Source organism: Penicillium solitum, assembly GCF_028829755.1.
Source record: "Penicillium solitum strain IBT 25940 chromosome Unknown utg000004l_segment0_segment0, whole genome shotgun sequence".
Classification (NCBI taxonomy): Eukaryota; Fungi; Ascomycota; class Eurotiomycetes; order Eurotiales; family Aspergillaceae; genus Penicillium; species Penicillium solitum.
This window is the reverse complement of record NW_027072124.1, coordinates 1,444,391-1,468,241: the sequence shown is the minus strand read 5'-3', so window position 1 is coordinate 1,468,241 and position 23,851 is coordinate 1,444,391. Positions and strand designations below refer to the sequence as shown.

Sequence of the window (23,851 nt, the reverse complement as noted above, 5' to 3'; positions counted from 1 at the left end):
ATATTTTCTTCAGGGGGAGGATCCACTTCAGCCTATCAAATTTCAATTCGAAACAATCATCCGCTGACATTTTGCCCAAGTGACCTGTGGGGGACTTCGTCCATATCAACAAAAAGGAATCGATAATTGAGTACTTCAGTGTCGACATTTTGAAAGCCACGGAAAGTACCATAAACCCATTGCTATTAGGTTAGTTTGAATACACGCAGTACTCACCATTGGAGAATTGAGGTGAGTACGGAGTAGTCGTCATTCAAGTTTCATAAAAATGGATCTGTTTGATTATTTATAATGTATGTCTCAGGTCTACCCCTGGATGTGCCACACCCACGCCATTAGGGAACGTCTAGGATATACCCCGTACAGCACACAAGCTTATTTTGAGGAGACGATCACCCTCATGATCTTCCAGACATGATAAGCTTGATCAAACGGCTAAATAATCTTCCGAAATCTTCCTTTGGGGGAGCTTATTGCACCTAAAAGCAGCTGGGTCTAGGTCAGGGCGTCACGAGTTGTTCCCCTTAATTTGTTTTGCCAGCTCACACTTTCACACTCCAGATGCAAAACAATCTATTCACAACTGCTACCACACCAGTGTTGCTATTTCCGGCGTTGACATACACGTACCGTTGGGGGCTGGTCTTGGGGTTAGCGACTCACTATGTTGTAAGCGCAGTCGGAGTACTCAGCGAGCATCGAATTTCGGAATCTTAGGCCCAAATCTCGACGTGGGTTGGGTTTTATAGGGTTTGTGGGTTATGGTGTAGGCTAGGTACGTCGCCACAAAGAAACCCGTATTATCCGATATCGACTAAGCAATACGACTTGCTTTTGCTCTCGAGCACGCGGATTGGACGTTTGACAGTTAGAAGCGCGTTCTTTGTGCGGACGAGACGTGGGTCAGTTCTGGAGTACACACGCGGGTATCTGTGACTCGATCGAAAGATAAAGAACCTGATCGGACGTGTGTTAATTGATGTATTCGTCGGAAGGTTTCGTGGATGCTCTATGGTTCTATTTTGGGCGGATCTAAAGGTCCGTCGGCACCCTAGGAAGATGAAGGATTAGACCTACATATGTAAGGAATCCCTATGGAGCTGACCGGTAAAGGGGCACTACAGAATCTCCTATAATAAGTGTCGCAGCTTACTCACCGATATCACCTATGTCTCGCTTGATATTGTGAAGTTTTTGAATACCTGGACAGACATTTTTGCCCTGTGCACGTACACCTGGAGAAGAACCAAACGTCGAGGCAACCACACTTGAATCTCGATGACAGGCATGTTAACAAGTGAACCATAGTCTGGAAATCCCCCTAGAGATTCACACCGCTGCGATACGCCCGTAGAAAAAGTCCAAGCTTACCACTAGGACCCGACTCCCCTTTACCTCTTTGTCTTTATTGCTGTCTCGCTTTGGGCTTCTGTTATAATTTGTGATCCGCGAGCTGAGTTCTGACCAAGCACACCCTAAGCATCCATCCATGGATGGATTATATGGACATTACGAATCACATCCTAACCTTGCATCACCTAACCACTGCCAGGTGAGTACATACACTTATCTTTACGAAGTAGTGGTCGATTCTCAAACTGACGGCATTCAACGACCGGCAGAACTACAACCGCATTACCTCAATTCCTTCGTCTAGGATTGGCTCCAGTCTACTCCGTACTTGACATGGGTTCTATACGTCGACAAGCAAGTGCCCTATCGGTTCGTGTTCACATGTGAAGTACAGGCATGGGTAGTTGAGATTTGGATCGACATTTTGGAGGTGGAAGCCCGACGGATAAAAATGGAAGGTTCAATGTTGTTAACGTTGGAATTTCACGGGATACGCGTATCCCTATACGCGTATAGAGAGTGGAAGCATAACCTATCGGGAGATCAGCGCCGATCTAAGGACAATCCTCTCCACTTCTTACAGTTCAAGGTTTAACATATTCTCCACCATCGGCCTCATAGCCGCAAAAGAAATGACGCGGGGGCGGGGGAAAAATACTTAATCCCGGGGATGGCACGTTAATTTTAACTATTCAAGATTGCACACCCAACCTTCAACAATCGACCATGAAGATAGTTGCGATCCTCACCTTGCTTTTGGCAAGTGGGTATCATGTTACAGCCAGCAAGCTGTTGAGTCCTTCTCCCCATTTCAAGCTTGTCATGGCCATGTTACTGATGCCTCAGTTAGTACCTATTTCGACCCTCAACATGCTACAGTGAGCGGGAGCCTCAAAATACCTACGACTTCGTACCGCGATTTCACCTTGACCTCTAGCTCACCTTGGGCTGCCCTAGACTATGGCGCTGAGGTGGCAGGCTTCCCCAGCTTCGAGATCTCCAATATACCCGGACCGACACAGATCGAGGTCAAGTACAGTGAACAGTTTACGGGGCTCCTTGAGCCCTTCAGCGATGGTCCTAGCTTGTTCGTGTCCAGTCTCGCCAACTCGTTCCTAGTGGAAACGTTCAATATCACTCGAACTGGAAAGTTCAGTTCCGAGCTCCTTCAAGGAGGTCAGCGATGGCAAAGAATTCGCCTGCTCACTCACAGCACGGTGGAATTTCGATCGGTGTCCTTCAGGTCTTCAGTGGGTGCGGTGGACACAGAGAACCTTCCCGGCACATTCACTCGTCGAACAAAATCTACAATAAGATCTGGTCCCTAGGTGCGTGTGTAGTCTCGATGGCATGCTTCGACGCGGGGTCGCAGAAGTCGACTCTTACGTCCTATGCTTCCTATATGGAGTACTCCAATGACACCACCTTCGCTCGGGAGCACTGGAGCTCGTGGAAGTCCGCAGTAGATTGGCTTGCCTTGTATCAGAGCAACTCCACTGGTCTCATTGACTTTTCCGTCTTCGGAAATTCCTTCCTAGGCCCCACCAGTGGCTCAGCCATCAACGCTGCCTCCGTGGAGGCATTCAAAGGAATGGCCTCTGTTGCTACTGCTGTTGGAGTTACCTCATCAGCCAAAAGATGGACTGCACTAGCTACATCCGTCAAAGCTGCTCTGAACGCCGCCTTGTGGAGTGAAGAATATGGCGTCTACTCTCTACAAACATCCGACCCAGGAAACTATTCTATTGCTGCACTTGGCTTCGCCATTACCTCTAGCTCGGCCAACCATACCCAAATTCAACGCGCGCTAGCTCACCTACCCACCCTCAAGCTAGGACCGGGATATCGTGACTCTAGCAAAATCGCCTCATCCGACTCAACTACCAACCTCTCGCCGAACACGAATGGATTCCTCCTCTCAGCCCTTTTGCAGCAAAGACAAGCAGCGCCCGCTGCATTATTGCTCAATAATCTCTGGGGTGCAATGGTCGCGAATGAATCAAGCAACTCAGGTGCTAGCTGGGAGCATGTGAGCCAGAAATCCGAGCCGGGCTTGGGGCAGTTCACCTCTCTGAGCCATCCTTGGGGCGGAGTGGCCACATACGCGCTTACCAACTACGTGGCTGGCATTCGGCCGACAAGCTTTGATTATCGCACTTGGATTATTGAGTCTGCTTATGCAGGATTTGGACTAAGCTATATGAATGCCACAGTGCCGACTCCACACGGTAATTTAAGCGTTGCGTGGACAGCAAAGGACTCCGTAGTTACTTTGGGAATTCGTTCACTGGTTGGAACGACTGGGCGACTTGCTCTAAGTAAGGAATAGGCTTGTGAGGAGGAATTTGTACCGAAAGATTGCGATAAGGTACAAGGCGTTGTGTATGAAATTATTGGGGGAGGAGTGTATTCCATCACCCATAGGGTGGAGGCATAAGGGAAATTACCTAGAAGCGTTGGTACAGTACCACGAGAATTAGAACCCTATATATAGTAATAAAGGCAACTGTTCCTAAGGTATTAGGTAGTCTGTATGAAGTGACTGCATATAAACATATACACATGTAGAAAATCCAATTCAAAAGATAGATAATTACAATAAATACAAAACTTCTCCTGTCTAGCATCTTTGTGCCGCCTGTCTATTCAAAATCACGCCGCTAGTTTGTATTGTCCCCATTTACTTGGACAATTGGTATGCAAATTGCGCCCTTATTATCGATTTGACCAACCGCTCAGGATGATTACTTTCTTTTAATATAATGAGTATCATGAAGCTCTATCGCCGGAAGAATACTTGGATCTATGTGATTAATAACCGTTGTTTAGATTCTGGAAAGTCTATCAAAGGCAAACATCTTAAATCTGATATATTGACGCATATATCCAATCCTGCATAGTGGAAAGTCCAATGCCGATATGCGTGGTGTGTTCCAATGGATTGGAGGTATTGCACCTTGGCTCCAATACATGGAAAATTAGCCCAATTAGCCTTTTATCCCTTTAGGCAATATGTTCAGCCTCCTGGAATTCAGTTTTGGCGTTGACTCTTTCCTCGGCAAATGTAGAGTGTGGGCGCCACTTGGCAGAGGTCCGAGGGGTACTTTCTTCCATCATCTTATCAACTTGCTCAAGAGACAGACCCTTGGTCTCTGGGACAAGGAAGTACGCATACACGAAGCAAGCAGTGCAAAGGCCTCCCCAGACGAAGAAGACAGAGGACTTCATGTTGGCCTCACCAGGGTTCTCTCCTACCATGTAAGGAGTGATGACAGCAATGATGGTGTTCCACAGCCAGTTGGAGGCAGTGGAGAGAGCAACACCGCGGGAGCGGATAGGAATGGGGAAGATTTCACCAATGAGAATCCAGGCGCCGGGGCCCCAGGTGGATGCGAAGAAGAAGATGTAGATGGCAATAAGTGCGACTTGGGCATTGACGGCCGAAATATTGTTGGCAATGGTACTACCACTGTCACTGATGTGGGTCTTGTTGAAGCCAATAGTAACGCCGAGGATAGCGACGATGAATTGACAGATGAGCATACCCAAGGCGCCGAAGATCAGAAGAGGGCGGCGACCGAACTTCTCGACAGTGTAGAAGGAGATGGGAGTTGAGAAAACGTTGACAATGGTGAAGATCATCGACGTCAAGAATGTATTGTCGATCGCGCCGGTGCTCTGGAGGAAAGTAGTGGAGAAGTAAAAGATGAAATTGACACCAGTCCATTGCTGCATCATCTGAAGGGAGGTTCCCAGGATGGTACGACGCAAGTTGGACTTCTGGACCCAAAGGCTACCAGTGAAACAATTCTTCCAGCTTCCAAACCAGCCGGCATCGGGGATAACGCTGCGCTCATATTCTTCGTTGGCGATGATCTCAGAGAGTTCAGCCTCAATGTATTCGGAATCGGGAGGCTGGTCGCGGACAATGCAGAGGGCCTTTCGGGCTTCCTCAATGCGGCCCTTCTTGACGAAATAGCGAGGCGAGTCAGGGAGGAATATAAGTCCACCAGCCAGAACGATTGCCCAGACAAACTGGATTGCAATAGGAATTCGGAAGGAACCGGTGTCTTTGCGCTTTTCAGTTCCGTAGACCAAGCAAGACGCCAGCATGAGACCGATGGTGACACAGAACTGGTAGCAAGCGACGATAGCACCTCGAACACTCTTAGGGCACTGTAAACAAAAAAGACAGAATGTTAGCGTGTGGTTCAAAATGCCATCTATCCGAAGGTAGAGACGGCTCTTACAATTTCACTAATATATAGAATGACAATGGCGGATTCGAAGCCAACACCAATACCAGCAATTAGACGACCGGCAGCAATAATACCAAGAGCGTTACCTCCAATGCCAGTGAGCATTTGAATGACAATGCCAATAGCGTAAATCGCACAGCCGGTGATGACGGTCCATTTGCGACCAAACCACTCGGCTACATCGCCTGCAAGGACAGCACCGAAAAAGGTACCAGCGGAGAGAATAGAAACAATGAGGGAGGAATGGGACGCAGTGAGGGTGGTACGACCGGGTTCAATGATGTCCACCCACATCTCGATACCGTTCACACCATTGATATATCCAGAGTCATACCCAAAGTAGATACCTCCGATCGAGGCAAAAGCGCACAGGGCATAGGCCTTCCAGGTAATTGGTGCCTCAATGGAGTTGACATCTGCAGTTCCACGAAGAGACATTTTGGCAACCAGGGAGTGCCTATTGTATGCCCAATGAATCGAGATATGAAGTGGAAAAGAAAAATTCCATTAACATGGGAAGTGATGAGCCTTATTATATAGAGTTTTATCTCTGTGTCAGCCACATGGGGTTCCAAGATTTCCAAGGTTTATGCCAGTGAAGTGCTTTTTCTCCTTTTGGCGCCCTTTGGCCTTTGCCAAGAACGTGATCCCACATGGGCCCAAGCCATAACCCCTCCCCCCCCCCCAACGGGTTTAATATCCAATTTGAGCTCTCACTCGGGATTTTAAAATTGCCGAACCAAGAACAAAGTGATAGCTATGAGGTGGACTGAGAATAAATGTTACAACTAGCTAGAAATGATATCGCAGTTGAGTTTATTCATGGGGTCCGCCTTCCCCAGCTTTTCCACGCTGAGACATAGTTGCAGTCAGGCCACCTTGTTTTCCCCATCCACTCGGAGATACCAAGTGAGAAGGTTACATTGGGGAAACCTTATTGGGTATAAAATAGGCCAAGGTTGTCACGCCTGAGAAAATATACTTTCTCAAAACTTTTAGGTAAGCCGAGTCGACCGAGTTACAAGACGTTCCGAAGTTTAACCGTGTGTCTGTACAGTCCGAGCCGGGGGAATACCGGACAGAAGTGGATTCACAGGTCAAGAATGGCTTAAATTGCCCAGAGACATGTCCGATCTAAATTTCCGCGCCGATACGAAGCCGGAAAGGACAACTGGGGCTTCCTCCTTTCATGGCTTGCGGCCAAATGGCATGCATGATTAGAGACAAAACTAAAACCCCAACTGGGACTACAAATTTGGCATATCACCAAAACCCAAACACTGGGCTCATTCGAAGGTTGAAAATTATTAATATGGAGAAACCCCGGAGAGCGTGGAGCCCCGCTTTGCACTTTTGCGGAGATTTCACCCCGTGGGCTTTCCGCACTGCCGAAGGTTCAGGCCGTGTCGGGAGCTCATTGGCCATAATTTCCGTTCCCCGTGTCTTGGAAGGTTCCCGAGTGAACTGCCCATGTGGTCGGGTTTTAGAACGGAATTGTCTACAGCCACACTTCATTAAAATAGAAAGATCGGAGAGAAAACCTTTCCAAATTACAAAGGTTTATAAAGTAGTGAAGGGCCTTCCAAGGTTGGCATTTTGGGCTATGTAACCTTGGAAGGTGAGGTCTCATTTTTTGTATTAACAATCTTATTTTAGGACCTCGGCAGAGTTTTGACCCGGCAGAACCTTCCAAGGTTACATGTCCACGGATATGTCAAAAGACGGGATGAAAGATTAAGCCAATAGAACAAGAGTGATCACGTGCAGTCGGCCTAAAAGGTCACTTTGGTTTGTACTATAGAGGGATACTAGCCTAATTAGGTAGTCTTAGCTCTATTCCACGGTTCACTATGGTACCATCTAAAGAAATCGATCTTGGTCCACGGGTACGGAGTATACGGAGTACGGAGTACTCCGTTGATTCTCCCAAATTACGAAAGGTTTACAAAAAGGCGGGGTCCATTTTAACGAGGTATGACTGTATCACCGAAAGGATTCGGCGAATTCCACTCGGTACACTCAAGGGATCGGACCTTCCACAGCGCCCGGGACGGGGGTAATCCCCCACGTGATTCGGTATAGGACCGGGGGCAAAGTCAAATCTAAGTCGCTAAAAATGTAAACATTACGCTATCTCCGTGGAAGAAACGGTATTATTAATAAGTAACTACTAATAGACCGTATCTACCACCATAATATATTTTTACTTTATTCTGAGTAGGTTGGTGTTTCTTATTAGAACAAAAAATATTTTTTTGATTTATGTGATGAATCGAGCATGTGATCTCGGATTGTCCATGGATCATCTGACCCTCGAATCTTTAACTTGCAACAAAAATCAGTAGAGGAATCATTCAATGCGCATTTGCCAATGGCCTCGCCATCACCAACCCCCTTGAAAGGCGGTGCCCGGTGATCCCTCGCTGACTCTTTAATCTGGAATGTGTGAAAGGCTAGCGGTCGGGCTCAAGAACTGCGTGGTTGATCGTGTATTCTACCTTTGCGAAGTCGCAATACTCGTGTATAATGTTCGTTAAAACCCTTGCACGTATGCCAAAGTCTTTAGGGCTATACTAAAAGACATCCGGCGTCATATCCACAGAACTCTTTTGATATTGTCTCAGCGCATCGATGAAATGGTCGACGTGGGTGATACATATAGTTTGGCTAATGACCTGCAGCATCGAATCGATACCTCCCTCACCCATGTGTATGTAAGGGTTATACTCGGCGGTCCATTTAGGGTCTGCAAAATAGTATAATGCCTTTCGTATGGAATCGAGGCAGTACAAGTTGTGGAAAACTTTCAAAACGATGAGATAGCCGCTTTCCTCACATGGTACCTCGGGTGATGTCTTGTTGGGAAGTTGAAGGGCTTCCTTGTAGGATATACGAGTCATTTCGTCTTTGGTTAGACATAGCGTCAGTATAAAGTTCTGTTGTAGTGGAGTACTACGTGGGGTAGAAGTAGAACAAGAAGAAGTTGTTAATTTGTCAAACTAGTAAATCAGGGTTTAAATACCCTATCTATGTGAAACCATCCGAAGACTGCTCAGTCTGTCAAACATATATGCCTGCATGTTCAACAAGTCCCTTCCATAGTCGGTTGTTTTCTGTGGTTGGCATTCCCTGACATAGCGTTACATCACTGTTGATGCCGTTTTGGAATTTCACCAACTTGTGGGAGATGACAGTGTCGGCCGGTGCGTTGATGAAATCATATCTCAAGTACAAAGATATCCCAAAAGACGAGGTGCGTATATGGCAAAGTAAATCCATCCCGTCCGTGTCCTGCATCAGACTTCTGCCCCTGGGGAGCATTGTACACAACAATGGCGAGTGTAATATTGATAAGGAATGATGAATGTAAAACAAATACCTAGGACCTCAATAATAGTCATAGAAACAATTTGGAGAAAGATGGGGAACAGATGCAAATTCAATCTGATCGATAAGTGGGGAGATACAACTTTCAAGGTTGGAATTCCCAACGGCCCGGACCGGACCGCCCAATTGAGCGCCTAACTCTAATACATATAATACATACATACCTATCTAGGTACATGCAATTGCCCGAACGCTAGAAACTTGTCCCATATTAGCTAGGGAAAAGAGAAAGTAGAGCCAAATTATAGAGACTAATTACGCACCCACGTCGGTATATAGTACTCTTGTCGGACTCCGATCCCCTCCGTAGCAATAATATAAATTTGACCAGGGGGCATATGGAGCTAGTCCTAAGAATCCATTAGGGGATGCGAAAGGACCTCGCTAGAAACTTGCCCAGGAGTCATGTACTCACATGACTCATCCCTCTTTCAACATAAACCAAGGTCCCTTTACTATTGAACGTTTTGAAATGCGTTGAAAGATTTCCAAGATTTTTGTCCTTTATTAAAAGCTCACCCCACTATTGCCATGAACACGACCGCGGACGCTACGTTTGGCCCCCAACTACGAGGGCATTTCGACTTTACCCTCCTATTTGAGCAAAGCATTTTCTCGGTTGGCCAATCGGCAATCTTACTACCTACCTCGCTTTTCCGGATTACTGTTCTGAGCCGGAGGAAGCCAAGTTTTGAGGCGAGCACCTTGCTCTGGATCAAGCTCGTAAGGCTTTCAACATCCGATGCCGCGTTGCTGCTAACACGGGAAGATTGCCGTATTTATCCTTTTTGGGCTTCAGTTGGCGAATTTGGCGCTATGGAGCATCTTGTCGACCGCACTTACCCAATTCGCGGTGGCAGCTGCTTCTCTCTCGGTCGCTGATGTCATAGTTATAGGTTCGCTGCTCTACGCAGAGCATCGCTACTCTTACTCGCCGTCTTTGCTCCTTAGCGTCTACTTGTCGATTACTATTCTTCTTGACATTGCCTATGTCCGCTCACTCTTCCTTCGGGGAAGTCTAGATGCTATCGGTGCAGTCACCACAGCAATCATTGCAACTGAGCTTCTAGTCCTTGTGCTCGAACAAATCCCAAAACGGGGACCGGCTATTCTCAAGACATCCAAGGAGTTTTCGAGTGGCTTGTGGAACCGCTCTGCATTCTGGTGGTTGAATTCAACATTCAGCAAGGGCTATTATTCTTTCCTCCAGGTCGACGATCTGTATAGCCTTGACCACAATCTAGACTCTTATCGTCTTGCTTCGAAATTGGATCAAACATGGAAATGTGGTACGTTATCAGAATTACTATCCCGCCGTTATGATTATTATTCACGCTGGTTTAAATACCAGTTGATAAAGCCAGGAAACATTGCCTAGCGTTTGCGACATTTACTGCATTCCGGGGTGATTTCTGGAAGGCCGTCATACCAAGGCTGTGTTACACCGGCTTCAGTTTCGCCCAGCCCTTTCTCATAAATAAAATCGTCGATGTTGTCGGGACATCAAAGTCGAATCGCCCCCAGGGTACGGTGGGAGGTCTCGTCGGGGCCACGGCCCTAGTATATCTTGGACTCGCTGTATACTTTTTTTTACTGAACTTGTGAGCCTTTGCTAAGCCTATTTTCACAGTTTTCTAGATGCCACTACACTCATCACACCTACCGTTTGATCACGTCTATCCGTGGTGGACTTGTAGCACTGATTTTTAACAAAGTCATGGATCTGGAGGCGTCCAATGCTAAGGACTCTGCTGCTGTACCTCTGATGAGTACTGATGTTGACGGGGTTGTCAACGGCTTACAGAAGATTCACGACATCTGGGCCAGCGTCATCGAGTTGGGCCTAGGCGTGTATCTGCTGCAACGACAAGTCGGCACAGCTTGCTTCCTGGTACTAGTGCCTAGTCCATTACGGACGACGAGCTTCAAGAAGTCGGCCATGCCACTATCTTGGCACTCATCCAGAGCATCCACAATAAGATATACCTTCAGAAAGTTGCATCGGTCCAATATCTCAAGCAAAATGTTCCAGAGATTTCGCCATGACGTAACGCCCTCATTGAAACGGTCGTTCTTGGTGTCCCACCGACGTCGCAAAGATTCTTTAAGCTCGATTTGCTGGCTCGTCAACTTTAGAATTAAGCCCTTGATTATGAATTCAAGGGTGTTGAGCTCGTTGTCGGCATTTTGGCAGAAAAAATATGTCACCGTAGCTAATTTATGCCGTACGCGTAAAAGCTCTTCAACAAGACCGACCGACATCATGGTCTTCCCTTTCCTAGCACCCCCCTTGATCTAGAGCAGACAGACATCTGATCCATTTCGCCAATTGCGATACTGCGGGTCTTGTAGAATCTACTCGAACGATTGACGGAGTAACTTGTCCTTGGTCTCTTTCAGCCGATTTTTCACGATTAGTGAATCGGGGCAGCGAAGATGTCGGAGGAACAACCGATCGATATCTTCAGTAGTGTTTTCTATGAACGGTGTAAGTTTCATGAATCCAACTCATTAAATAGAAGCCTACCTACACTGATGGAATTCCGCTGTTCCGTAGTTGTTTTCAATCTGAAGCCCATGGTTAGTGCAGGTGAAGTTAATTGATGCCATGATCAGAGTCACTCGGGATGTCGGAGTTTGCGCTCAAGGAAGTTGCAGGCGGACTTGGAGTTTACTATACCCCAGTATCTCCATTTTGTGACCTTGCGGGTAACCGCAGACAAACCGCAGTACGACGTTGTCATCTTGCGTTGCAATAGAGACTATCCTAATTTGGTTTAGCTTGGCCTTCGGGCAGTTTCACGGTCAAAGAAAGAATATGATGTTGCACGCGTAGGTAGGAAAGAGCATTTTATACAGGAGCAACATTTATTCTTATACTGCTTATCCTAATCTCATGAGCTAAACTATCCGTGCAGTTAGTTAGGAAAAGGATAGAACCCAAACCAAAATATGAAATGATGAGGCTAGAAATATGAGCACTATCATGCTAGTTGAATCCGCGCGAACAGCTAAAATGGTGGAAACGATAATACATTCTCAAGCTTTCGTGAATGACTGAGGGGGGAAGCGAGCAAATTAGTCTCGTATGCATGGCTATTGAACAGCAATGAAACCTGCGTTTGAGGGTTGTCCTCTCTATACTGAATGTCTAACTAATTTTCCACAGGAATTAATTTGTTGACTTTACTCAATTCAGGGTGCGCCTAATTTCATGGCGCGAATTGGCGAGGCTCTTTAATATATCCTTTATTATTGACTACATCGGTACGTACTCGCAGTAGTTCCAATCACAGATTTGACCTACTGAGGAGAGACGGAGGGGGAAAGCAATTCAAAACAGACAACTATATGGTGGTAGCATCAATAATCACAAGTCCAAGATTAAAAACCTAGGCGATTGATATTCCCTTTCATCCTTTTTTCATCGCCCTACAGCCATTTCTTCTCATCTGAACCCAGAGGTTTAGGCATTATATCCCAACCAACTTCTACCCCCTCGAGAGACGCAGAGTGCCGAACGGCAGTCATCTTCCCAAAGCCCGTTTCCCGCGTCTCCAAGTATTCTTCAGGGACATCTTTAGTGCATGTGAAGTCCTGTGTCTCGAAGCCTGATTTGCCTTCGAACTGACCAAGAGATCGCAGATACTTCATGACACCTGCCAGAGACACGTCGACCTGCCATGAACCGCCTTCTGTAGCCTGCTTATACAGTGCTGCTTCAATACCAGCAGCAAGGAAATAACCTCCAGCGTGATCCAATATTTGACAAGGAGTGGGACGGGCTGCTTCCTCAGCACCGAAGTGTTCGGCCTCTGAGATGTTCATTCCAGCACAAGTCTGGATCAGCGAGTCAAATCCGCGTTTGTCGGACCAAGGGCCATCGGGACCATAGGCAGACATGTTGGCGCAGATAATGTTACGGTGTTGGAACCGTTTTGAAAGAGCATCAGGCGAGAAACCGCGATGAGCGACACCTCCAGGGCGGAAACCTTGGACAAACACATGGGCCTCTTCAAGTAGCTGCGATAGTTCATTTTGATCCGACGGGGAGTTCAGATCAAGCTGAATTGTACGCTTGCCTCGGCCAAAGTCACGATCCATAGTTGGGAGATCGGGAAGGTTAGGGCTTGTGACCCAGAGAACATCAGCGCCATGAGCAGATAGCGTCTTTCCGGAAAGAGGCGCGGCGATCACGCGAGAGAGCTCGAGAACACGGAAACCGCGAAGGGCTTTATCAGACCGTGATTGCATCGTCGGAGGGAGTCCAATAGGCCCATCACAGAGTTTGCGTAGAGTAATAGGGAAATCAGCAATCTTTCGGGCCTGGGGAAGTACGTCCCACTGGGCATAGGACCGAAGAGCGGAAATGACAAGGCGATTCTCGAAAGCAGCTGCCTCGAGATCGACCGAACACCATTCTTTGATCTTTGATCCTAGTTCCGCACGAGTAGCTTTTGGTTTGCAGCCGACAAGAGCCAAAGCACCGTCACGATGATTGGGGAATGAGTCATGTACGCGCACATAGCCATCGGAAGTCTTGTGTAAACCACCGATGGGACCCCATGGCGACGGGGCGGGCTTGTCTGCCAGAGTATATAGCCTCTCGGACTTGAACTCAATCGCTGCATGTTGCAAGGGAACTGTCACCGTAGGCAAAGCCGAGTGAGATCGATGAGCATGAATCTGCGCGGCCAACAAGGCAGAAAGACCGATTGAAGCTTGCGCAATGTGGGCAATTTTGAATGAAGAAGGCAGACCAAGACCATGACCGGGGAGCTGAAGCTTTTCCAAGGATGCTGCAGGTAGACCCAAGGTCGTCCATAGATGATCTACGCTGTCCTTGGGTGAGAAGTTGGAGCGATCCTGAGGGGTTGCAGATGCGCCTGGGTTGCCAAATACACTGGTGCCAACAGTGCTATCTAGAACAACAGGGACGGCAATGGTCAGAAGAGGTCCGTGTTGCTGGGTACCTAGTGTGTCGCGCTCTCCCACTGTTCCCTGTTCCCAGGGTCGGCGAATGGTGCACTTCCATGCCAACGCAGGCTCGAAGAACATGTTGACGATTATATCTTCGGGTTGCAGGTGGTAGAGAGACATGACGCGCTCATTTGTCAGGATGTTCGCATTCTTGACACGTTCGTAAGCTTCCGTGGTGTCAAACATGATATCGAATGTCATCTCAAAAGGACCTGAGTTCTTGGATCTGATGATTTTGGCAATGTCCATCATTTGACACTCGCCTTGAGGAATAGGCTTGAATGAAAGAGATACGAGGGTTTCTGAGAGTAGCTTTTCTCTTTCAGATACAGAAAGTCCGAGAGGAACGGCATTTTCAGAGGAAGGAGGATTGTTGGCAATCATCCTTATGCTGATAGGGAAGAGGTTGATCTCTTCGCCGGCTATCAGATCGACGAGATGGTAGACATTGAAGCGGAAGACAGGACCCGCGGCAGTCTCATGAGGTGAAAGAGGAGAAGCAAAATTGCCTGTTGTGGCGACCTGGTTCTTGTAGGGCATATGCAGGATTGACGCGCGAGCGTTGTTGGCAATGGTATAAGAAAGTTCCTGGGATGGCGCAACAACTTCTCCTAGAATGCCAAGATCGTGTCCAGCGACTGGGGTAGGTTCGATTGGACCCATCGTTCCGTTCCGACCGTAGAAATGGAACAGAAGCTGACACTGTGGTGATTTGTCCAGTTCGGGAAACAGGTTTTGGGTATAGGCGCGCACATCTGCGAGGAAGGTGTCGATTTGGCCGATGAGAATAGGGTCGCGGACGCCACCAATAAATATCGTGCGATATCCCAGCTTTTCAACTCCCTCCAACTTGACTTGGTAGACAGTCGTGGGGATGAATTCGGCGCCACTGACGCGGACAGTTTTCTCTGTCAACTGCTCGTATGAGGCGTCATCGAGGACAAGGACTCCTCCGGGACCAGGCAGACGATCGGGCCTTGTCTTCTCGTACAACGTATGAGCAGCGACGGAGAGTGGAGTGCATCGCTCTTTGGGTGATAAGGGAGTCAGATCAAAAGAGTCTTCTCGCATGGTAGCGATCATTGATCGTCCTTTCGGAAGTGCGCAAATGCCACCACACTCCATGATCTTGCCCATATGCCAGGCCACACCAGCACGTACACCATGATGCATGGAAAATGCAGCAAAGGGTGCGGGATCGTAACAACGACCACCAAGAATGATGTCAGGGCTCGTTTCCAGAGCTTTCAAGAATCTTGATATTGAGTGTTAACTTGACTCGCGGACAACAGGAAATGTGTAGTAACATACGGCTCAGCGCCCATCTGCGCAACAATATCGATGGCGCGGTCAGCGCTTTCCACTGTCAGTTCTTCCACGGGACCACACGGGCCAACCTTTTGGCTGATAATGCGGTGCTTAAGGAGATCCCTTTGGAAGCCGGCAGAGATAGTGGCGACTTTAAAAGAAAAGCTTTCCTTCGCTGCGATTTCTTGAACAATTTCAAACATCTCTTGGACATGCTTGTCACTACCATCGCCACCCACGGAACCGATCAGAACCTGTATTTTGTTGTGGAAACAGGCCTGGAGAATTGGAGTCAGATCGCGTATGTAAGAATCACGGCCACAGGTCATCTTGTTCAAGCCGAGCTTGTAAGGTCCGCCATCTGTGGACCCGCTGTCGACGATAATCGCCTTGGGGGCGAACTTCTCAATCCCATACCAGAAGTGCTCAGCCCGGTAGCCATACCCGAGCATAGCATTGGGGGTGAGAATATTGAATTCAGACATGGCGAACGAGATGAAGACTGAATTCCGTAAATCAATGAATCGATCTTCATGCAATGCGGGGTGTTCTAATAGTCTCGGCGCTCGGTAAAAACCGAGGAGGCAAGTTCCCAAACCGATGGAGCCAACGGCAAGATACCGAGTGAAGCCCCTTACACAGGACAGCACGGTTATTCGGCTTCGCGTTGTTGGTAACATTAATTGGAACTCTCCCATTTGCCTCTGCTTCGATCAATAAAGTCTCTCATTCTATCAGCCCTGTGGCTGTCTGCAATAACAAACATGAGTCTCACAAAACTACTATCGTCTTTCGGGTGGATCTCGGAGACATTTAGCCAATCTAAACCTCTCCAATACTCTGCGGGAAGCGACACAGCTTCAGTGTCTACGATCTCCATGCCACGGTTCGACGAGCTTCCCTTGAAGCAGGGCGACCCGAAGGGCTCAGCCTGGGGACTCTGGGGAGACCACGATGAGCGCGGGACGTTAAATTTGATCACTGACGATGTCGTGCGCGCTGCTTCGGCGGAGTCCATCGAAGGAAAAGTTGTAAGCTTGAAGTAAACTTGCCTGCGATCGTATGTTTTGTCCGCTGTGCTGACGCAGGTGAAGCCTTCCTTTGGATGTTCCACTTAAGCCTATGAACCCTCGCAGAAAGCCCTGCTCGCACACTCTCATTGCCAAGGGACATGCAAACGACGACGAGGTGAGTATCTCGTCGGCTTGCACAGTAGTGATAATGGAGCAAAGTAGCTGACCGTCCCTCCAGCTCGATTTCAACACGCAAAGCTCGAGTCACTGGGATGGGCTGCGACATTTCCCGTACTCCGATACTCACCAATTCTATAATGGAGTTGTCCAGAGTGAAATCTCCTCTAGTCACAAGATCGGTATTCAGAGTAAGGCATCCTATAAACCAAGATGGCGTACGACCTACTGACGTGGCGATCCTAAAAGACATCGCGGAGAAACCAATTGTGACCCGCGGAGTCCTTCTCGATTGGTATGCATATGCTCAGCGAAAAGGTCTACCCCATCACCCATTCACAAATCAAGCCATTCCTCTTGATGAGCTACTCCAAGTTGTCAGGGAGCAGCGGGTCACTTTCCGTCAAGGGGACGTTCTCGTTATTCGAACAGGTTGGACTGCGGCGTATTCACAGCTGACTGATGCCGAGAAAGAATGTCTAGGGGGACGGGATGATCGTGCATCCTGTGGAGTTGAAGCCACCGAAGCGGCAATCAGATGGCATTGGGAGCAAGGGTTTTCTGCTGTTGCTAGTGATACCGTGGCGTATGAGCAATGGCCATCACCGAAGCACTGGGGCGTTTGTATGCATGAGGTAGGTGACAAGCATTTTTTGGCTAATCATAAAACACGAGAGCTCACCAATATGCGCAGGTTTTCCTGAGTGGATGGGGAATGCCCATTGGCGAGTGCTGGGACTTAGAAGCGCTGAGTGAAACTTGCAGAATGCTCGGCCGTTGGACTTTCATGCTCACGAGCCAGCCTCTCAATCTCCCTGGAGGTGTTGCCAGTCCGCCCAATGCCACCGCAATATTCTGAATTAACAACAAGGGGAGAGAGAGGATTGGAATGGACATTGATGACAGACCGGGAAACCATAACCTAGAGCAATGTGAATGATATTCATCTAGTTAAAGAAGAGTAGTGTACAAGGGAGTCGAAGTAGAGAGAGGAGAGGGCACCTTTGCGCTCTGCGGTTTGGTAGATAGCTCCAGCTCTCGCTCTCTCTCCTTTCTTCTTTCTCCCTCTATCTCCCACTAGCTGTCTCAGCATCAGTTCGTCCTGCTTCTTCAGGCCGCTTGCTGTCAATAGTTACTCTATTATCAAAATGCAGGATTGTCGCCTAAAGCATTCACATCGTCAAAAAGGTTTGATCTGCAGTAGGATATCATTCTTTTTCGCGGCACTTCTACCATGTTTCGATGACCACCTCGATAGAGCTTTTCCGCGACCATTTACAAGTCAAGGAAAAGCAAAACAGAAGCATTGTCAGCACTCTTACCTGCTCCGATGGTTTGGGTTATTTGTCAGCGGCGGTTGACTTCATCCGTTAATCTGATTGATTCGTCGGCCGAATCCGAGGGACTCGCGGAAGATACGAGGGTGGACCACTTCCCCACCCCACCCCCACACCGAAGCGTGCTTGGGGCATACCGCTCAACAGCATTCGGCATTGGCTCGGTATGACTGCGGCATCTAACCGACATTGGTGGCGTGGCCGTTGGTCTTGGCGCCAGAACGACGGCAAACCCCAGTCCAAGTCGATACCCCGGATTGATCAGAGATCCCATGTCCCCGGACAGATAGCGAAATGCGGAGGTGATAGTTCCCCATACTACAGGTCATGCTCGCTCTCCGAATGCATAAAAGCGTCTCCGGTCTCAACAGTTCTCCTTGAACAAAGTTCCCTCGTCTGGCCCATATTTTACATTGTGCCGCTTTCTTGCCTCTCCCCAATTGTTTCTTACCTGTACAAGAGAGCAAGAAAATATGATACACTCCAGCACGGATCCGGAGAAGGCGGACAGTGGCGACCGAAAGGATGTCACAACATTCCTTGAGAACATTCCTGCGGACGAAGCTCTCGCTCAGTATTCGGATGCGGAGAAGACCAAGGCGTTCCAAAAGCTGGACTGGAACTTGATTCCTCTGTATGATCTCATCCCTATCTACATCGACATGTCTGTCCAGCTGCTAAAGCTCATAGCCTCGGTGTTCTCTATATGCTCTCCTACATTGACAGAGGCAATGTTGGAAATGCCTATACGGCCGGTATGGGTAAAGAATGGGGCATCACTTCTAACCAGTATTCCTGGATTATTACCGCATACTACCTGGCTTATATCGCTTTTCACTGGTTCATCCTGCTGTGGAAACTTGTGTCTTTACCGGTTCGTAGTCCTTCCCTTTCGAATCCCTCGGCGACTGACGCGAAGTTCAGTTGTGGGTTGCCCTGATGGCGTTTGGATGGGGTGTGGCGAGTATTCTCCAGGCCGCGACTGTGAATTTTGCCGGAATAGTCGCACTGCGGTGCTTGATTGGACTCTTCGAGGCTGGCTTTGCCCCTGGAGTTGCTTTGTTCCTTTCCTTCTTCTATCATCGATCAGAGATGGGCTTTCGATACGGCCTTTTCATCTCGTTTTCTCCAATTGCCAACTGTTTTGCATCTGCACTAGCCTATGGTATCGTTCATGCCAAAAGCTCGCTCTCCCAGTGGCAGCTTTTGTTTATCATTGGTACGTCAGGGGATTCGATCGACAATTGTGGTCTGCTGTGAGGTTGTGCTAATCCTTTTTCTTACTATTGAATTCAGAGGGTATTCCAACTATTTTGATCGCGCCTCTTGCATTCATGTTCCTTCCGAAGGGGCCCGGTGAATGCCGATTCCTTACCGAGAGAGAATGAGATCGTTCGCCTTCGTGCCCTCTCCGCCCGTGGGCACGAAGAAAAGGGCAAGTTGAACATGAAGCAGGTTTTTGCTGCCCTTTACGACTACAAAAATTATTTCCAAGCCGTGATAATCTTCTGTCTCAATGTGGGCTTCCCTGTCTCTATCTTCAAGTTGCCAACGTTGGAAAGCTAATGGTTGATTTCTATTTAGGCGGCGTTTGCTGCGTTGCCTGCCTTTTTGACCACTATCATTAAGGACATTGGATATTCCTCGATTCAAGCACAAGGCCTCTCCGCGCCACCATACCTGGCCTCTTATTTCATTTGCCTTGCGTCTTCGTTTTTATCCGATAAGGTTAAGAACCGCTCTTACTTCCTAAGTGCACTAAGCACAGTAGGCGCGATCGGATACCTGATTCAAGCCCTTGTCAAAACTAGCGCCGTGCGATATTTTGCCACCTACCTTATTTGCGGCGGCGTCTTCCCCGCCGTGGCGCTCACCTTCACCTGGGTGACTGACAATCAGGGTTCCGCTTCCAAACGAGGCGCGGGATTGATTATATTCGGTATGGTTGGTCAAACCGGCTCGATTGCTGGCTCTCGGTTTTTCCCTAAGGAGGAGGGACCGTTTTATATCAAGGGAATGGCCATTAGTGCAGGACTTTTGTTCTTCGCTGCCATCCTCGCTCAAGTCCTGAGAGTGCTGCTGTCCCGGGAAAACAAGCTGCGGGACCGTATCCATGGCACTGTACATAGCACTGACATGTCAAACGACGTAGCAAACGCGGGGGATCTGCACCCCAGCTACCGCTTCATGCTGTGATCGGAAGTCATTGGATAGAATAATGAAGGGTTACTGGTCTTTTCACGTCCGAAGCAACTGGTTTTGGTTTTTATATATTCAAATTTGGAAGGTCTGAACTAGAGCTCCGCAAAGCCCATAAATGGGCCCGAACCCCGGGCCCAAAGCCCAACCAGCAGTGGGCTGTGGGCCTAACCTTCGAAGCCCAACCCAACCCACATCCCATCAATGGGGGCCCATAAGGCCCCCATTAAAGCCCATTAAAAGGGGTTCAACCGGCATCTTGTAATCGGTATACAATATTGTATTCTGACCCTTTTACTAGTCATATAAAATTCAAATTTAGTGTTTATAATAACAGTAGCTATATAAGTATACATTTTAATTTTAAAGATAATCCGACTAGTAGAGGTCGAGATACTACAAAAAAGGCTGTTTTACTGCTTGATATATAACTATTTAGGATCTAGATAGGAGTACTACTACTTTCTAAGTGAACTTCTATAATTTATAAATTATCTAAAGAACGCGTTTTATCGGGTTTTTAAATGTGATTTAGAGACATAACTATTAATTAATTCTAAACCATTTAAATTAATAAAATATTACCTTTAGAATAAAGCCTATAAACGGGGGTAAAACGAAGGGTAATTAAAAAAACCCGAGACGGTAGTTCAACTTCTGAATTCTTGGCATATTTGTACTATTTTGGGCTTATTTGGGGGCCCATTAACCCGCAGTGGGCTTCTCCTTAGGCCCGTAGCCCACCGGTGGGCCCGAAGGTAGGGCCCAAAGCCCAGCCCATTTGCGGGTTGGGTTGGGCTGGGCTATGGGCTTTATGGGCTTTGCGGAGCTCTAGTCTGAACTAGTAAAATGAAATCTTTTCTCGTACGTGCGAATCTATGAATGATCTCATATATCTCTCTTGAATGGCTTCTTGCTACCTTCCCATAGAAAATGGTAAGTTCCCACCCAAGAAAAACTACCTGGGCACCTTAAGAGGAATGAATATTCGCGGGTCATCGAAAACCTGGGGTGTGTGGGGAAAATCTGATTATGTAACCAAATCCCGGAACGCCGATGTCAAACCGTCGCACTTCCATATCATTCCATTTCCTCCGTCTTACCCTTTCATACCATTGAACTACAATGGAGTCTGCTCCCCGGGAAAAAGGACGGAGGTATGGCTTTGCCTGTTTAGTCTGCCGGCGCCGCAAAGTCAAATGCGACGGCAGATGGCCGACCTGTGTCAACTGTGCACGATTGAAGGAGACCTGCTCATATAAAGAAAAGAATTCCTATGCACTTCACCTAGCCGGTGGATTGCGATCAGAGCAGGCTCGCGTTCAGGAGTTTCACAAGCATATCAGGGAGCTTGCTGCTATGGACAGTGCCGCGCGAGATCGACGCCTTACAGATCTGGTATCTCAGCTTGACCTGAACGGACCAGAGCCCGAGGACCTAGCTCGGAGTACAGATCTTGTATTTCCTTCTGTTATTGGTGGGGATAGACAGCATGACACGGCGAATGATGTTTCTTACGACGGCGGCGCCCAGTTCAGCATAGACAAGGAAGGTAGAGTAAGTCTAGTTGTGGCTCTGCGTTTCATGCAAAGGACAACTTTTTTGACAACTATGCTAGCAGCAGTACTTTGGGGCTACCTCACGGTTTCATCCAATTCCAGAGCATGACCATAGGCTCGATGCCGGGGTCGAATGCAATGGACCTGAGACGCAGGAAATGGAAAGCTACCACCGAAAATGGCTGTACTCGAATGCTCGTTTTCAAAGTCCGTGGGAAAAGACGGCTCATGCGAATATGAGTCATTATACTGATGTTGATCCGAGCATTTGTTCCAGTCTCCTAGAGGTGTATTGGTCATGGCAGGCACCTCTACATAATTGCATATATCGACGTTGTGAGTAAATCTCTTTACGCCGCATATCATTTTCTTCGGAAGGCTAACGATGCAAAGGCTTTTATCGCGATATGGCTCTTGGGGGTCCTTATTTTTCACGATTTTTGTTAAACGTCATCTTTGCTCATGCTTGTCGCCACATGCCCGAAAATGATCTCCGTTTCACTCCATTTGAGCGTGGGGAGACTTTCCTGCGAGATGCGATGCTACTTTTGATTGACGAAATGCAACAAAGCAAACCTCGATTACCCACTATCCAGGGTCTTTTGATTTTGGGGGGCCGCCAGTGTGCAGTGGGAAGGAGCAGCGAGGGATGGCTATACACTGGCATGGTCAGTCTGCTTCTTCAACTGACATTATTATGCCAAACCTGTTCTGATAACTCCAGGCAATCCGAATGATAACCGACCTTGGTTTACACATACCAAGAAGCAAGGCTTCATTGATGAAAGAATTTGAGCCTGATGATCTGGAAGTTCGAAAACGACTGTATCTGTCAGTCTATGTGTGGGACAAGTGAGTTAAGATGATGGCCTTCCAGTGCGCGGTCAGACTGAACATGATGGCTGAATTTAAAAAGATCAATCAGTCTGTCCTTAGGGCGACCCCCATCCCTGAAGAATATGCCTTATGACCCTTCCACCCTCCGTATGTCGCATTCGGATACGAGTTTGCTCCTCGGTGTGGCTAACAATTATCTAGTTGATTTATCAGACGAGGAGGATCTGTGGCAACCTCCCCATTTACTGGAGACAGACAAACTGTATCCAAAGACTAAGTGCCACAGCACCTTGACTTTCATGCATTTTTGCAATTTGGCCCAAGTATGTCATCTGGGGGTTTCTTGGCTTGAGCAGGCACTGACTATCTAAATTCAGATAATCAACGAGAGCTACAATACCGTATATAATAGTCCCGCTCGGAACATCAACCCGAATGTCATCTTTGAATTGGAAGAGAAACTGGTTACATTCCAACAACAATTGCCAGCCACGCTCAGGATTGAAGAAAGGGCCAATCTTCAATCCTGTGTCCCACCCCACATCCTCTGTCTGAAGTAAGTGAGGAATTCCATTCTGAGCCCGGTCACTACTGATTATCATTCGCAGTGTTCTCTGCCATACTCTCTATATCCTTCTATATCGACCTTTCTTCATTTGGTGTTGGGATGAAGAACTACGACAACACCCTCTAGCGCTCCGAGCCCAGACTGTTTGCACGGAACAAGCAGCCGGTGTCAACGACCTCTTTAGAGCATATGGACAGCTATTCAACTTTCAATACCAAAGTTATTTAGTATCATATTGCGTCTACACTGCTGCAACAATTGACGTGAGGCTCGTACGGCACGACGATAAAGCCCTCGCTGAGATGGCCACGAACCGACTAGCGATCACACTTCGGATGCTGGAAACAGAAGTCAAGCAAACACCGGGCATCAGACGAAGTATTGAGATCATTCGATCCCAAATTGGTGCGCCATTAGCGTCAGGTTCACAACGCCAGACCAGGATGTCGTCGGAAGTACCCGATGCGAGTCTCTTGAACAGGGAAAGGCCGACTGGAATACCTCTCCAATCCATGATCGATACACTCCCTCAAGCGGCGCGGCCGCCACAAACCGTGTCAGACACAGGCTTATACGGCCCGTCGGCCGAATGTGTTGTCACAGGGCCATCTCAGTTACTTTCATCGGAAGGATTAAGAGTCGCGATAAATCCAAATCTTCCAATTGATTCAGGGTGGGCTGATTGGAATATGGATGATTCTGGTGGTGGATTTGTGCCAGACATGGCTTACTGGTTCCCCTGAGATCTACCTCGAAATTTTATTCAATAATGGAACTCAGTTCATCCATGGGGCGTACACAGACCAATCGGGCCACTTGATAATGCATGTCAAACATTCAATCTTGTTCAATTCAATTCCCAAGTCAGTCATAT

At 47.9% G+C, this 23,851-nt stretch overlaps 8 protein-coding genes across 8 annotated transcripts; 6 read left to right on the top strand and 2 right to left on the bottom strand.

Annotated features, from left to right (window-relative positions):
- Positions 1-2,079: 2,079 nt before the first annotated feature.
- N7455_006571 (uncharacterized protein) lies at positions 2,080-2,681 on the top strand (the record flags this gene model as incomplete). Its single annotated transcript, XM_065605385.1, has 2 exons — positions 2,080-2,116; positions 2,233-2,681. 2 exons carry the CDS (start codon positions 2,080-2,082, stop codon positions 2,679-2,681), a joined length of 486 nt encoding a protein of 161 aa, XP_065461239.1.
- A 17-nt stretch (positions 2,682-2,698) lies between these two features.
- On the top strand, positions 2,699-3,682 carry N7455_006570 (uncharacterized protein; the record flags this gene model as incomplete). The annotated part of the gene is made up of 1 exon (XM_040958375.2): positions 2,699-3,682. The coding sequence occupies one exon, from the start codon at positions 2,699-2,701 to the stop codon at positions 3,680-3,682; it is 984 nt and encodes a 327-aa protein (XP_040811178.2).
- Positions 3,683-4,356: 674 nt separating this feature from the next.
- On the bottom strand, positions 4,357-6,050 carry N7455_006569 (sugar porter family MFS transporter; the record flags this gene model as incomplete). Its single annotated transcript, XM_040958311.2, has 2 exons — positions 4,357-5,529; positions 5,604-6,050. 2 exons carry the CDS (start codon positions 6,048-6,050, stop codon positions 4,357-4,359), a joined length of 1,620 nt encoding a protein of 539 aa, XP_040811171.1.
- A 3,480-nt stretch (positions 6,051-9,530) lies between these two features.
- On the top strand, positions 9,531-10,904 carry N7455_006568 (uncharacterized protein; the record flags this gene model as incomplete). The annotated part of the gene is made up of 5 exons (XM_065605384.1): positions 9,531-9,722; positions 9,769-10,288; positions 10,351-10,559; positions 10,630-10,850; positions 10,898-10,904. The coding sequence occupies 5 exons, from the start codon at positions 9,531-9,533 to the stop codon at positions 10,902-10,904; spliced, it is 1,149 nt and encodes a 382-aa protein (XP_065461238.1).
- Positions 10,905-12,431: 1,527 nt separating this feature from the next.
- Positions 12,432-15,772, bottom strand: N7455_006567 (CAIB/BAIF family enzyme; the record flags this gene model as incomplete). The annotated part of the gene is made up of 2 exons (XM_040958304.2): positions 12,432-15,234; positions 15,291-15,772. The coding sequence occupies 2 exons, from the start codon at positions 15,770-15,772 to the stop codon at positions 12,432-12,434; spliced, it is 3,285 nt and encodes a 1,094-aa protein (XP_040811245.2).
- Positions 15,773-16,051: 279 nt separating this feature from the next.
- N7455_006566 (uncharacterized protein) lies at positions 16,052-17,336 on the top strand (the record flags this gene model as incomplete). Its single annotated transcript, XM_040958390.2, has 5 exons — positions 16,052-16,329; positions 16,382-16,475; positions 16,539-16,668; positions 16,727-17,112; positions 17,172-17,336. 5 exons carry the CDS (start codon positions 16,052-16,054, stop codon positions 17,334-17,336), a joined length of 1,053 nt encoding a protein of 350 aa, XP_040811252.2.
- A 951-nt stretch (positions 17,337-18,287) lies between these two features.
- N7455_006565 (uncharacterized protein) lies at positions 18,288-20,010 on the top strand (the record flags this gene model as incomplete). Its single annotated transcript, XM_065605383.1, has 5 exons — positions 18,288-18,448; positions 18,505-18,688; positions 18,739-19,070; positions 19,164-19,332; positions 19,399-20,010. 5 exons carry the CDS (start codon positions 18,288-18,290, stop codon positions 20,008-20,010), a joined length of 1,458 nt encoding a protein of 485 aa, XP_065461237.1.
- Positions 20,011-21,138: 1,128 nt separating this feature from the next.
- N7455_006564 (uncharacterized protein) lies at positions 21,139-23,720 on the top strand (the record flags this gene model as incomplete). Its single annotated transcript, XM_040958345.2, has 8 exons — positions 21,139-21,570; positions 21,632-21,908; positions 21,966-22,240; positions 22,297-22,424; positions 22,489-22,556; positions 22,611-22,732; positions 22,787-22,965; positions 23,018-23,720. The coding sequence occupies 8 exons, from the start codon at positions 21,139-21,141 to the stop codon at positions 23,718-23,720; spliced, it is 2,184 nt and encodes a 727-aa protein (XP_040811260.2).
- Between the last annotated feature and the right edge of the window lie 131 nt (positions 23,721-23,851).